Source organism: Ornithodoros turicata, chromosome 6 (assembly GCF_037126465.1).
Source record: "Ornithodoros turicata isolate Travis chromosome 6, ASM3712646v1, whole genome shotgun sequence".
In the NCBI taxonomy this organism is placed as follows: domain Eukaryota; kingdom Metazoa; phylum Arthropoda; class Arachnida; order Ixodida; family Argasidae; genus Ornithodoros; species Ornithodoros turicata.
In genome coordinates, this window is record NC_088206.1 from 71,048,396 (window position 1) to 71,060,498 (window position 12,103).

The 12,103-nt window shown below is 45.0% G+C and overlaps 2 protein-coding genes across 2 annotated transcripts in view; both read right to left on the reverse strand.

The window, feature by feature from the left end:
- LOC135397284 (protein farnesyltransferase subunit beta-like) overlaps positions 1-12,103 on the reverse strand; it is a 221,835-nt gene that overhangs the window by 83,699 nt on the left and 126,033 nt on the right. The gene's annotated exons all lie outside the window — the stretch shown is intronic.
- Positions 5,435-12,103, reverse strand: part of LOC135397278 (sodium/potassium/calcium exchanger 4-like) — a 31,793-nt gene continuing 25,124 nt past the window's right edge. The window contains exons 14-16 of the mRNA XM_064628733.1: positions 11,626-11,738; positions 11,496-11,561; positions 5,435-9,912 (exon numbers count right to left, since the gene is read on the reverse strand). Of these exons, the coding sequence (XP_064484803.1) occupies positions 9,766-9,912; positions 11,496-11,561; positions 11,626-11,738 (326 nt within the window). The 3' untranslated portion in view covers positions 5,435-9,765. The remainder of the gene's footprint in view (positions 9,913-11,495; positions 11,562-11,625; positions 11,739-12,103) is intronic.

Below are 12,103 nucleotides of genomic sequence, written 5' to 3' on the forward strand. Positions count from 1 at the left end.
CCGTACGGCTCCTTTAAATGATGTCAATTCCTTTAAATTTTCTTTAAAAATCCTTTTCAAAGTGTCTAAATTTTTGTTTAAAAATTCCTTTAGAAGTTTCTTTACATTTTCTTTAAAAATTCATTTGAAAGTTTCTTTAAATTCCTTTAAAATTTCTTTAAAAATTCATTTAAAAGTTTTAAATTCTTTAAATTCCTTTAAAATTTCTTTAAAAATTCATTTAAAAGTTTTAAATTCTTTAAATTCCTTTAAAATTTCTTTAAAAATTCATTTAAAAGTTTTAAATTCTTTAAATTCCTTTAAAATTTCCTTTGAAAGTTCCTTTAAATTCTTTAAATTCCTTTGAATGTTTTTTAAAAACTCCTCTAAAAGTTTCTTTAAATGAGGGAGAAACCAGAAATAAACGTGATATGACAGGACCTAATAATTACGGAAATGATGATGAACGAAGGCTGTTTGGACGAGACGAGTGCGTTTTATAGAAGTTGTTCTCCGAAGTAAGGTACTGGCAGAGATATGCATACATTAATTACTCTACAAGCAGGGAGTGCGGTACAGTGCAACCAGAGATGTTTTGGGGGGGGGGGGTGTCATCCTGGAGTAACAGGGTTGCCCACCTTATTTTTGTGAGACCCGTCTACACCGGTGGTGTCTCAAGGGTCCTCTGCCTCGCAGAACAAAAGCAAAACTTGAAGAAATGGAAGTAGTACAAAATATGGCTGCAATGTTTGTGTCGGGCAATCAAATCTTGCCATTGCTTTCCACGTGAAAGCGCAACGCAGAAGGGCACGTCACCGCAGCGCCATCTGTTGCCCGGTGCCTGAAGCCACTTTTCTCTGTCTCCCTCAAAATGACATCCTCTGCAGTCACTCACCTGATTTCTTGCCTTGGCCGCAGGAAGAAGTAATGACCATGGAGCGAATTTTGCTGCAGACGATAAAATTCGACCTCCAAGTCAGTCATCCCTATGGGTTTCTTCTCAAGTATGCAAAGTGCCTGAAAGGTAAACACCGTTTTTCTCTCCTCCTGCCTGTCCTTTGTGTCCTAAAAAAAAAATCTTGCTTCAAGGTTGCTCGTGCCGAATGCTTTTTACGCAAAACGTGTGGAAACGTTTCGCGCGGCACTCTAAGAGCGAGCCTGGTTCCACTTTAAAACAGGTCGTGTTTAGTAAATGTTCCGAGTCTTACTCGAAACGGGCTGTAACTTCAGGTCGTGTTAGTTTTCTTAGTTACCACTTTCCGCATGTTTGTTTTTTTCTTCACAGGTGACAAGGCAAAGCTGCAAAAGATGGTGCAAATGGCATGGACGTTTATCAATGACAGGTGATGAGATTAATTTTTCTGTTTACCTTTTTTTTTTTTTCTTGTGCATGGTACAGATCGTAATGGCGTAAATAGGCTTAGTACACTCCTCCGAAGGAAGGGGGGCGTCAGGGTGAAAGATGACTGTCCTGTAGTCTGCAATAAACTCTTGTTTGTTCGCTTAGTTTGAACAGTGAACTGTGGCCCTTGAACAAGGTTTGAAATGCAGTATTTTTGGCGACATAATTTGGTTTATGTGAACCGAATTCATCTTCTGCAACCAGTTATTCAGAACAAAAATACAGAGCATGTATGGCACCTGGTATTTGGTCCAGTTGCTACAGCTCGGCTGCACTTGGTAAGCCACACAACACATGGATGGAACGGAAGGCTCTGATTGGCTTCAGACTTGGCGTAAAGACCTGGCATTTTAATGAAAAATATTGTCCCTCATACTTATTACTATTATTGACTACTTGTTACTGTGCTTTGTTGTGTAGTGAGGTAAATGCTCTTGCAGAAGCTGCTCGTCATTATAGGTATTTTTGTCGGTTCACTCTTTTGTACAGTAAGGTATTGTCGACGCTTTCTCGGGAATGACTTGTTACAGTTAACCGTTTTTGTCGGTGTACTCTGTTGTACAGCAACGTATTGCTGTCCAGAAATGCTTTCTTTGGCCAATGAAACTCTAAGTTGTATTGAACTGACTGCGAGGGCTTAAACAAGGAAGCGAGCAGGCAACCATGGGCGGGAAATTGCAGTCGAGAATTACGAGTTAACGAAAATTAAAAGTTAGTGGAACACCAAGAAACGTAAACAGCAATACTCTTACATCGGTCGAATGGCCCCCTTTAACTTACCTCATATGGGGACAAGCTTCGGCACGGTTCTTGTAGCTCTGCCCGGCATTGGTGATCCCGACAGAATGTAACGGTGCGCTGTCCGCTATGCAGCCTATGCACTACCCTCTGCCTGCAATGGGAGCCCGAAGTGGTGGCCATCGCCCTCATCTATCTGTCCGGGAAGCTGAACAAGTTCGAAGTGACCGACTGGATTGGGCGGACATCCCGCCACACCCGCTGGTGGGACGTCTACGTCGAGGACATCTCCGTAGAGCTGCTCGAGGGTAAGCGGCACTCTCAACACGAAGTGTGTGGGGAATGGGCATTTTACTCGCCGTGTCGTCGTTTCAGACATCTGCCACCAGGTGTTGGACCTGTACTCGACCCCCATCCCTAACAGTCCTCGGGATTCTCCGCCAGAATCTCCGGTCCTTCCACCAAAGGTGTCTGGGAAGCACTCTCTTCCGGTAAGGTTTTTCCGTTAGTTTTTCCTTATTTGAAAATTCAGCTCCCGCAGTGCTCACTGTTGCCGCTCTGTTGTCAAAATCCAACACGCTTTGTATCGCACTTCAAGGCCTACACACATGTGCAACGAAACATGTCTGATTTAATGTGTCAAGTGTGCCGCTTAGGGGACCGATTTCTTCCGCTTTCATCCACCTGTATGAAACAGCTTGTGCCGTATTTTAAGCCCACCGGTATGTGTCGATATTGGCACTTGGGAAGCAAGCACATTTTTTAACAGGAAATACATATTTTTTTTTACACGTGCAAAGGTTCTTCTCTGGTATTGTGCAAGATTTACCGGGAATTGCCTATCCACCGTAAAATGGTACTCAAACATGCCGTAATCGATAACGGTCCATCACGGGCAGGCTTGATCGCTTCAACGGTCATATTTATATAATATTATATATTATATTATATATATATTATATTATATTATATATATATTATATTATATTATATTATATTATATATATATTATATTATATATATTATATATTTATATAACGGTTATAATCGCTGCCATATTTGGAAGCCGATGTTTTGTTGTACGTTTGTGTAGGTCCTTGCTTATCTACAAAGATATAGTAGAGATAGCCTTGCAGGTGGTCTGCCTCATATTGCACACAAATGCCTGCACGCTGCTCCCTGACCCTGCTTTCGGTGTTCATTGCACTGCCACCTGCTGTAATCTAATCTCTCTCATCTGTATCAACCCTGCTTCTTAACACTGCTTCTTGGGATATTCCGCGCATAATAACATTGAACCAACTGGGCCCTGTGCTATATACACATAAGCAATCTAACGAGCGAGAATTATTTATTAAGCTACATGAAACACTTTCTAATGGTGGTGGTCTAATGGTTTCTAATGGTCCTGTTCTCAAATATAAATTTAAAGCTGGTGCTGCATTAACCGGCCCTCACTGCTCACCTTCGCGTTGTCAAAGAATCCGCGTGCGGATCTTCCGCCGCCGCCTTTCCACCGGCCCCCCTAAAGTTGCAAACACGTCTGTTCCACCCTGTTCCAGTCGTCGCCCCCAAAGTCGCCCGCGACGGTCCCCCTGCCGTCCAAGGAGCCGCCTGCAGGCATGCCCATCCCCACCATAGACAGCAGCAAGCCCTCAGTGCCGCCGCCGCCCCCACCCGAGATACAGGAACCGCCCACCCCACCCATCCCCTACACCATACCCCCTCCCCCCCCCCTTCTCAGCCCTATTACCACCCGTCCACACAGGACTTCCCCCCAAACTACCCTCCTCCCCCGACGGGCGTGCCGCCCTACGTGACGGCACCGGTGCTCTACCCGCCGCCACCCCCCGGGGCGATGCCGCCGGGGATGCCGCCGCCCGTCGCCCACCCGGGATATCCTCCGCCGCCGATGCGCCCACAGGCTCCCACAGGCGTGCCGTCGGTCAGGATAACCAGGGTGACCAACTAACGACACGGGGATGTTGCCAAGCGACAGAAGCTGGTCTCATCATCGACTGGGTGTGACTCTTACGGAAGTACGGCTCGTTGGCGTCTCATCATCGACTGCGTGTACTTCGGTAGTTAGCGGTACTCAGGTACTTTGTTACAAGCCGTACTTACGGAAGTACGGCTCGTTAGGGTCTCATCATCGACTGGGTGTACTTCGGTACTTAGCGGTACTTAGGTACTTCGTACTTCGGTACAAGCCGTACTTACGGAAGTACGGCCTCGTTAGAGTTGCGAGCCTCCTTAGTCTTGTTACGTTGCTTGGAATGCTGCAGTGGTATGGAGTCTTACGAAGCTGCTGGACTGGTGTGGTTCTCCAATATTTTTAAGGTAGGAGTCTGCCAGAAACCCGGTTGTTTTGTAATACCGTGTCTCGAAGGGTGCTGGGCTTCCATTTGAACTTGAGGTCACAACCTTACCTGGTGTTCTTGCACACCGTACTCAGCATTGTAGCGTGTGCAAGGCGGACAGGAACATAGGGACAGGCTTTATGGCACTGAATGGTTTCTAACCTAATTGGATAAAGTACATTCTGTAGGGAATGAAGGAAGACACCCTTTTTGTGATGATTTATGAAGGATACTCCATAGGGAATAAAGGAAGACAGCCTTTTTATGATGATTGATGAAGGATGTTCCATAGGGGGGGAATATATATTTATTGAAAGGAAATGTTCCATAGGGAATAAAGGAAAATACCCCTTTTTTGTGATGATTGAAGGGATGGTAGCCCTTGGGGACTAGAGAAAAGTGTGGATCAGGAGCCTGAAATTATGTTGGTCATGATGTCTTCTTTCGTTCCTGGGTACCCCTTGAATTTGGCATGGCACCCCAGCACTCAGAATTTGCCAGTTTCCATGTGGCAGCTCCTTAAAGCCAGCAGCATGAAACTCCCATGTCAATCACTTAATTATTCTAATTTTGTGGCATTCCCACTATTTTGTGACATTGTACAGCTCCGATGTGTCCATCATTTGCAACACACGCTTGTGACCAATATTTGTACATAAAGTGTAAAGTTGTTAATTCTCATCATCGTCTAGCTACACTTCCAGAGAAGTGTCATTCAGCAAGATTGGGCATGTTGCACTGCTCCAGGTCGTTGGCTTGTAACATATAGTTTGATTGAGTACTTTCCCATTGTGGTTTGCCATTATGTGTGGGCGATTGTTAGCACCATTTTTTCTTTGCTCTTCTCTTGTAAAGTGTGCAAATATTAGGCTAGGAGGACGAGTGTTGTAAATTTTGTAAATACCGACGGCTGTGAACGTGTACGTAGAAACGTAGTGATTAAAGTGACTCGACATAGAATAAAACGTTTGCTTTTATTACAACAATATCAATATGCACCAAAAATTCTATTTCTCTCGGTCACTTCTCTAGAAGAAATAATGGGTCTATATAGCCGTACTTATCCGTATTACACACACACACACACACACACGCATGCACACACATAGCACTGGTCAGGTGATCTTACACCGCCGGGAAAAAAGTATTACGGAAAGCAGTATTGCCATCACGGTTCTAAAATCCGCGAATAACGTTTGGGAACCGAGGGAGGATCCTATACGGGAGCTATACGGGTGACCGCCCCGTATCCCATCGTAAGGTTGTACAGCTTAGGTGGCACGTCCCGTACGACGGAAACCTCGATGGTACAGTTTACGTGGAATGCGGAAAGTATTATGCGTGTAACTGTACTATCCGGGAAAGTTCTACGAAAAGCACATATCCGTACCCATCATATTCACTGTATATTTTGACAGCTTGCTCCTGTATCAGAAGCTTTTATCGTTCGAACTACTGCTACAAGGGTACTGTCGAAGCATTAAAAAAAAAAAAAATTCAGTAACTTTACAGTTCCTTTTCCAGACGGTGTAGAAGACGTTCCTAAAGAGCACTGTGAGGTTCCCCGGCTAAGTTAATGCATAAAAAAAAAACTAATTTTTGTGTGAATGGGTTTTGTACCTTGAACCAGTACAGCTGATAAGGATACACTCTACGAATACGTCAGGAACTCTCACGGTACAGCTATTGAATGTTTAAAAATCCTCCCAGTTTCAATCTGTGCAACCTTATTATCATTACATATGTATATAGATATATATATGTATCTAATCTTTGACTTTAAATGTCTATCTATATTGGGTGGCAGTTCCCACCGCCCTGAAAGCCCAGCAGTATGCAATATCACGATTTGTTTTTAGACATTTACTTTGCAGCATTATCTTATCTTTACCAACTCTGAGGATTGGCACAGCAAAAATGAAAGACCTTGGATAACAGGAAGGTTGGTTCGAAGAGGTGTTCTGCCGAAGCACTCTCGCCAGTACATTGAAATAGTATTGTCGTAGCAAAGTATATAGTAGTAGTATAGTATAGTAGTAGTAAGTAGTATCGTGTTCTTACGGGAGATGCGCCGTGGTTAGTTTCACGCACTAAGACGCCTGTCACGTGTCTTAATGTCACGCTGAGCCTTCATTGGAGGAGGCTCGTGGCGTCACGGAACGCAACCAATCGGCGCTCCGCGTAACAAAAACCCCTTACAAAGACTCAGACGTCACATTTAATATTCTCGCACTGTCTGGACAGGAAAGGTAATCGCGCTATTTCTTAAATGAAATGACGCGCATTGTTCGTGAGTGATTGTGTTTCGATTGAAGTTTGCTAGGTGACATGGAGCACTAGAACTGAGTTCTAGTGAAAGTACTTGCTCTATCGTCGACCACTATTTGTCATTTCTATTGCCAAAGATCTAGATTGTCCATCTAAGCCTAAAAATGGATCGTCGGTGGTCGGCAAAATGTCGGGATATAAATGGCTCTAGCATGAAAGTTCTGTAGTTAGTTAAAGGGGTCGTGACACTTTGATACTTGTGGTGCCTTAAAACAATGTCACCTGGATGTCTGTAGAACGTTCCAGCTCGGTCCAGAAGCACAGTGAGTATGACGGATTACAGTATCTGGCGGAAGCGGAAGATGCGAAAAACGTCATAGCTTTCTGCTGTCACGTTAGCGCGAGCGCTCAGCGTCGTGTCTTCACACGTACACTGCTAACCGTGGGGAATATCCTGCGCCACAGCCACAAGATATTCCGTAGCAGACGACAGGAAAAGACGCTGATGGCGTCGTCTGCTAAGTGTCGTCTGCTAAATGCGCAATACGCCACTCCCGGTATTCCGCACCGTATGAATGCTCAACACAACGCGGGATGGAACTTCGGCTCTGTAAGCAGTGATTTCGCTCTTTTCTTCCGCTAGAATCTTCCGTGAGTACGTCGCTCGTGTGAATACACGGAAAATGATTTCTTCCCATGGTTATTTGATGAATTTGGGGTGTTAACCTTAGTGAAGGTGGGGTATTTTGAGTAGAAGTCCAGAGCTCAACAGCTCAGAAGTCTGAGCGAGCTACAGACGTTACCGGTTTGGGCTTTACGCATTATGCTATTGCGTCGAAGGTACTTTGGATAATTCCATTGCCTCCACACTACTATGGATAATCTGCGCTGACGAGTTATAATCACCACAGAAGAGCTGTCAAGCATCTCTTGTGGAGACGATTGTATTAGATTCTTGTTTGCATCGAACATTTGATTGCGTTTGCGTGCTACAAATTATTGCATCACTGCTACAGTGCAGTGGGCGTGATTGTTAAGTGCGTGGTTTCCAGTATGATTGTGTGGGTTGTATCGGCAGAACACCTCCGGGAAAGACACTTGTACGAGCACGAAAGCTATCAGTTCACTGCACCTTAGATGCAAAAACACTTTGTCCAACTACATGCGCAGTGGATGGCATAACAGTTTTGATTTTCGAGTCTCACGATGACTGACATATTCACAAATAATAGAAGGCCGGATTGATGCCTACTTTGATTTCATATGGCAAAAAGGATTGGCGGTTAAATACCCTTTACAAGCGGCTACTACCTTTGACTCTGAACCTGAGAATACTGTCTACGTCGAGGTTGTCACAGCTGCAAGAAGGTAACAGCAACTGAAACATCCGCTTCGGCATAGGTGTGCAACGGATGTGTGTTGTGTGCAAGAAAACGCTGCAGATTATAATGTGGTACACCAGGGAATAAGGGGTAGTTGGTACTTGTATATGTTATGCAAAAACGTGCACTTTCCGAGCTGTTCAACAAACCGAAGGTACAGCAAGTGTTTGGTACAGTGCTGTAGAAAAGTTTACGGAACACGATGTTTCGTCCAGCACTGCACCTAGCGCTGCTCCTAGGCGGCAGCACGATATGGGCCGTCGTCTGCTAGCAACTCACCAGCTATGAATAACTGAAGGGCCGCCGAATTACACCTCTGTGCCAGAGCAGACATCCGGAGAGTTCTTATAGATCTTTACCCGAGAAACGTCACCATCACGTTGGTAGACAGACTGAAACCGAAACAAATCTGAAGGGGAAAGCTGGGTTCCCCGAATGGACACTTGTTCGCTGCCTCCTATTGAAAGAAAAGTAGGACCGAAGGTTGCGTCCCTTTCAGAGACCATCGTAATCCCCTCAAGACCGTGGCTTTCGGGTGCGACCTTGCTCGCCCACTAGCTTTCAGCGTACTTCAACTCTACCAAATTGGTGGCGCTGTCGAACACTATGACGTCATTTGTTTACAAACAGGGGGAGGTCTATTACTTTCTTGCAGCTCTGGGAACCTCACGTTTTTTTCTTGACACGCCCAGCGCTGTCGCGGATGAACATGAACACTACGGTGCGAAGACATGACTTTGGGATGCGCATGATAAAGAAGCAGAAATTGATGTTTTTTTTTTTTTTTTACTCCACATCAAGGTTGTCCGAAATGCGTGTCATGAATGTAAGATGTGTTCCATGAATGTGAACTAGCTTGATAACGATATATGTGGTTAAATATTCATCGTAACTAGCGTGCAGGACTCGAAGCGACGAAACTCGGGTAATCGCACAACGAGCAGAAACCTACTTAATTCATGTCACTGAGTCCCGCATGTCTCGCATTGCTGTTCTCGCAAAATCTCGTCTGTCCAATGTGACGCGGGAGTTACATAAAATTTTAATTTCTCATAATAAAACGGTATGATTGACGTACGATCTGAATCCCGCCTGGCAACACTGTTGCTCACGAGCGCCGTCTCTAGGAGACGAACGCGCATGATGACGTCACTTAACTCGAAACCGAAACTTATGAAGAACAGCCAGTTCCTACAAAGCACAAACGGCATTTTTTTTTTCGTTTTTCACAGAAAATAATATAGATGTCTCTTTTTTTTTTTTTTTTTTGAGTGGCGCTTTAAATTGTCGGAAACCTAGAGGCGATTTGTCAATGCGATATTTTCCGCATTTCCTATATCGGCCGAATCGTCTTTGTTTCGGTTTTATTTTGACCGACATTTACTGTCCTAATTTTTTTGCCAAAAGGAAACAGAGACACGGTATGGACAACTCGAGTATGGAATCACCAACTCGAAGACAAGCCGTTATGCTGGCCGGCTTAACATTAGCACGCCATCATTCGGCTGGCAGGTTGTGGCATCGTAAGTCACAACCTGTGAGACCTCCACACACATGAACACTGAACGCCGAGAGGCTAAACATTGGCTGACGAAGCTCATACAGCGTTGACAGAGTACTTTCACCATGGGTGTGCTCATTCGTCACACATAGGCGGGTTGACGTAACCCAGGAGGTTGAACTCGACGGCACTGCAGAAGACGAGGAAGATGACGTACACGACCAGGAGGAAGACTCCCAGCCGGGGTGTGAGCAGCCACAGGCTGCGATGGATCGCGTAGATCTGTAGGAAATTAAAAAGGTAATCTTTCTAATTATTCCTAAATCCTAATTATCCTAAACAACAAAGAAATAGAGTAAATTCTCGAGACTTTCGCGGGAAAGTGTATTAGCCGGAAAATCGCAATATGCGGGAAAACACGGCAAAGTGCGAGTAGTACGTATTAAATTATATATTAAAATCGTGTGATGCGGGAAAGCAGAACAGAGCAGTGAAGGTTCTTGCAGGGGTGTCGTAATTTTCCGGGTCTACTCATGAGACTGGGACTAAAATCGCATTTATCCGGGTGTTGTAAAAAGCATGGCAACACAGACAGTGCGCCGCTGGAGGAAGCACGAATTAAAATCGTATGATGCGGGGAAGCATTACAGAGCAGTGATGTCGACAGGAAAATCGTATTAAGAGGGAAGTCGTAATATGACGGAACTATTCATGGACATGGACTAAAATCGCATTATCCGGATGTTGTGAAATGCATGGCAGCGCAGATTGCGCGCCGCTGGAGGGGGCACGAATAAAAATTGTGTTACTCGAGAACCGTACGATGCGGGGAAGCATTACACATCAGTGATGGCCACAGAGAGAATCGTATTCACAGGGAAGTCCTAACATGCCGGATCTACTCATGGGAAGGGGACTAAAATCGCATTATCTTGGTGTTGTGAAATGCATGGCAACACACATTGTGCGCCGCTGGAGGGGGCACGAATAAAAATTGTGTTACGCGGGAATCGTATGATGCGGGAAAGCATTACAAAGCAGCCATGGCCACAGGAAAATCGTATTAACCGGGAAGTCGTAACATGCCGGAACTATTCATGGGACACGGGCTAAAATCGCATTATCCGGGTGCTGTGAAATGCATGGCAACACACAGTGCACCGTTGAAAGGGACACGAATTAAAATCGTGTTATGCGGGAATCGTATGATGCGGGAGAGTATACAGAGCAGCGATGGCCATAGAAAAATCGTATTAACCGGAAAGTCGTAATATGCCAGAGCTATTCATGGGACACGGACTAAAATCGCATTATCAGGGTGTTGTGAAATGTATAGCAACAGAGATAGTGCGCCGCTGGAGCGTGCACGACCTAAAATCGTGTTTATATCATGCGGAAGGCACTACAGGCTACTGAAAGGGACGAAGAAAACCGTATTACACGGGAAGTCGTAACATGCAGAAAAGCACTACAGATGGTGGTGAAATCAGAGGCATGAAATCACGACAACACAGAGTGATGCACCGGTGCATTAAGTAAAATCGTATTAACCTATAAATTGTAGCACGCGGAAAATCACTATGGATGGTGTACAGGAGAAGAGGCACAGGGTAAAATCGTATTATCCGGGAACCGTATAATGCGGGAAAGCACAACAAACGGTGCATTACAGATGGGATTGACATTGTATGTTTTTTGGACAAATTGAGAGCAGACGTCGCGTATGGGAGTCGCCGGCTAATGGACGACGCGTTATTACCGACCGGTTTGCCTGCCTGTCGACATCGTGACGTATCTTCGTTGAAATTACAGACTTGATTACATGTAACAACGACAGCAGAGACATCAATGTTACCATTACTTACTGTAATAACGATGGTGAGGAACAACAGCACAACCGACCAGACTAACCCGCCGCTGTTAATATATGCCTGAACAAAAGAACGAAGTCGTCACTTTTTCCAATGATGCTTTCACATTCGCGGGAGGACTTACAATTGAACCAGGCTCTACCATTCCAGTCTGTATGAGCCATGGGAGCGCCAGTCCTATTAAAATGTCAAAGACGTTGCTACCGATGCTGTTGGCTATCGCCATATCGCCTTGACCTGTAAGAATGACAGACAGAGATGGGGCACGGCCTCCACAAACAGGATGCTTAAAGTGACTGCCCGGGCTCAAACCCAAACACAGCAAAAACGTTGTGCGGGAAAAAAAAAAAGCGGGTATTCCAAGGTTCTTTAAAGGGGTACTAAACAGCTCCAGGAATATTCTCCAGTTATTATACTCTATGAAAGAACGTGGCTCACGATATCCAATTATGAAATCCATTTACTTCTAGCGAGCGCCTTTACCACGAAACAATGCCATTCAAAGGGCATAATCCGCGTGAGTCTCTCCTTCCTACTCGGAGAGCACCTACGTCACACATCTCGCACGTGTAGCAAAGCTGCATTCCAGTCACTGGAGATGG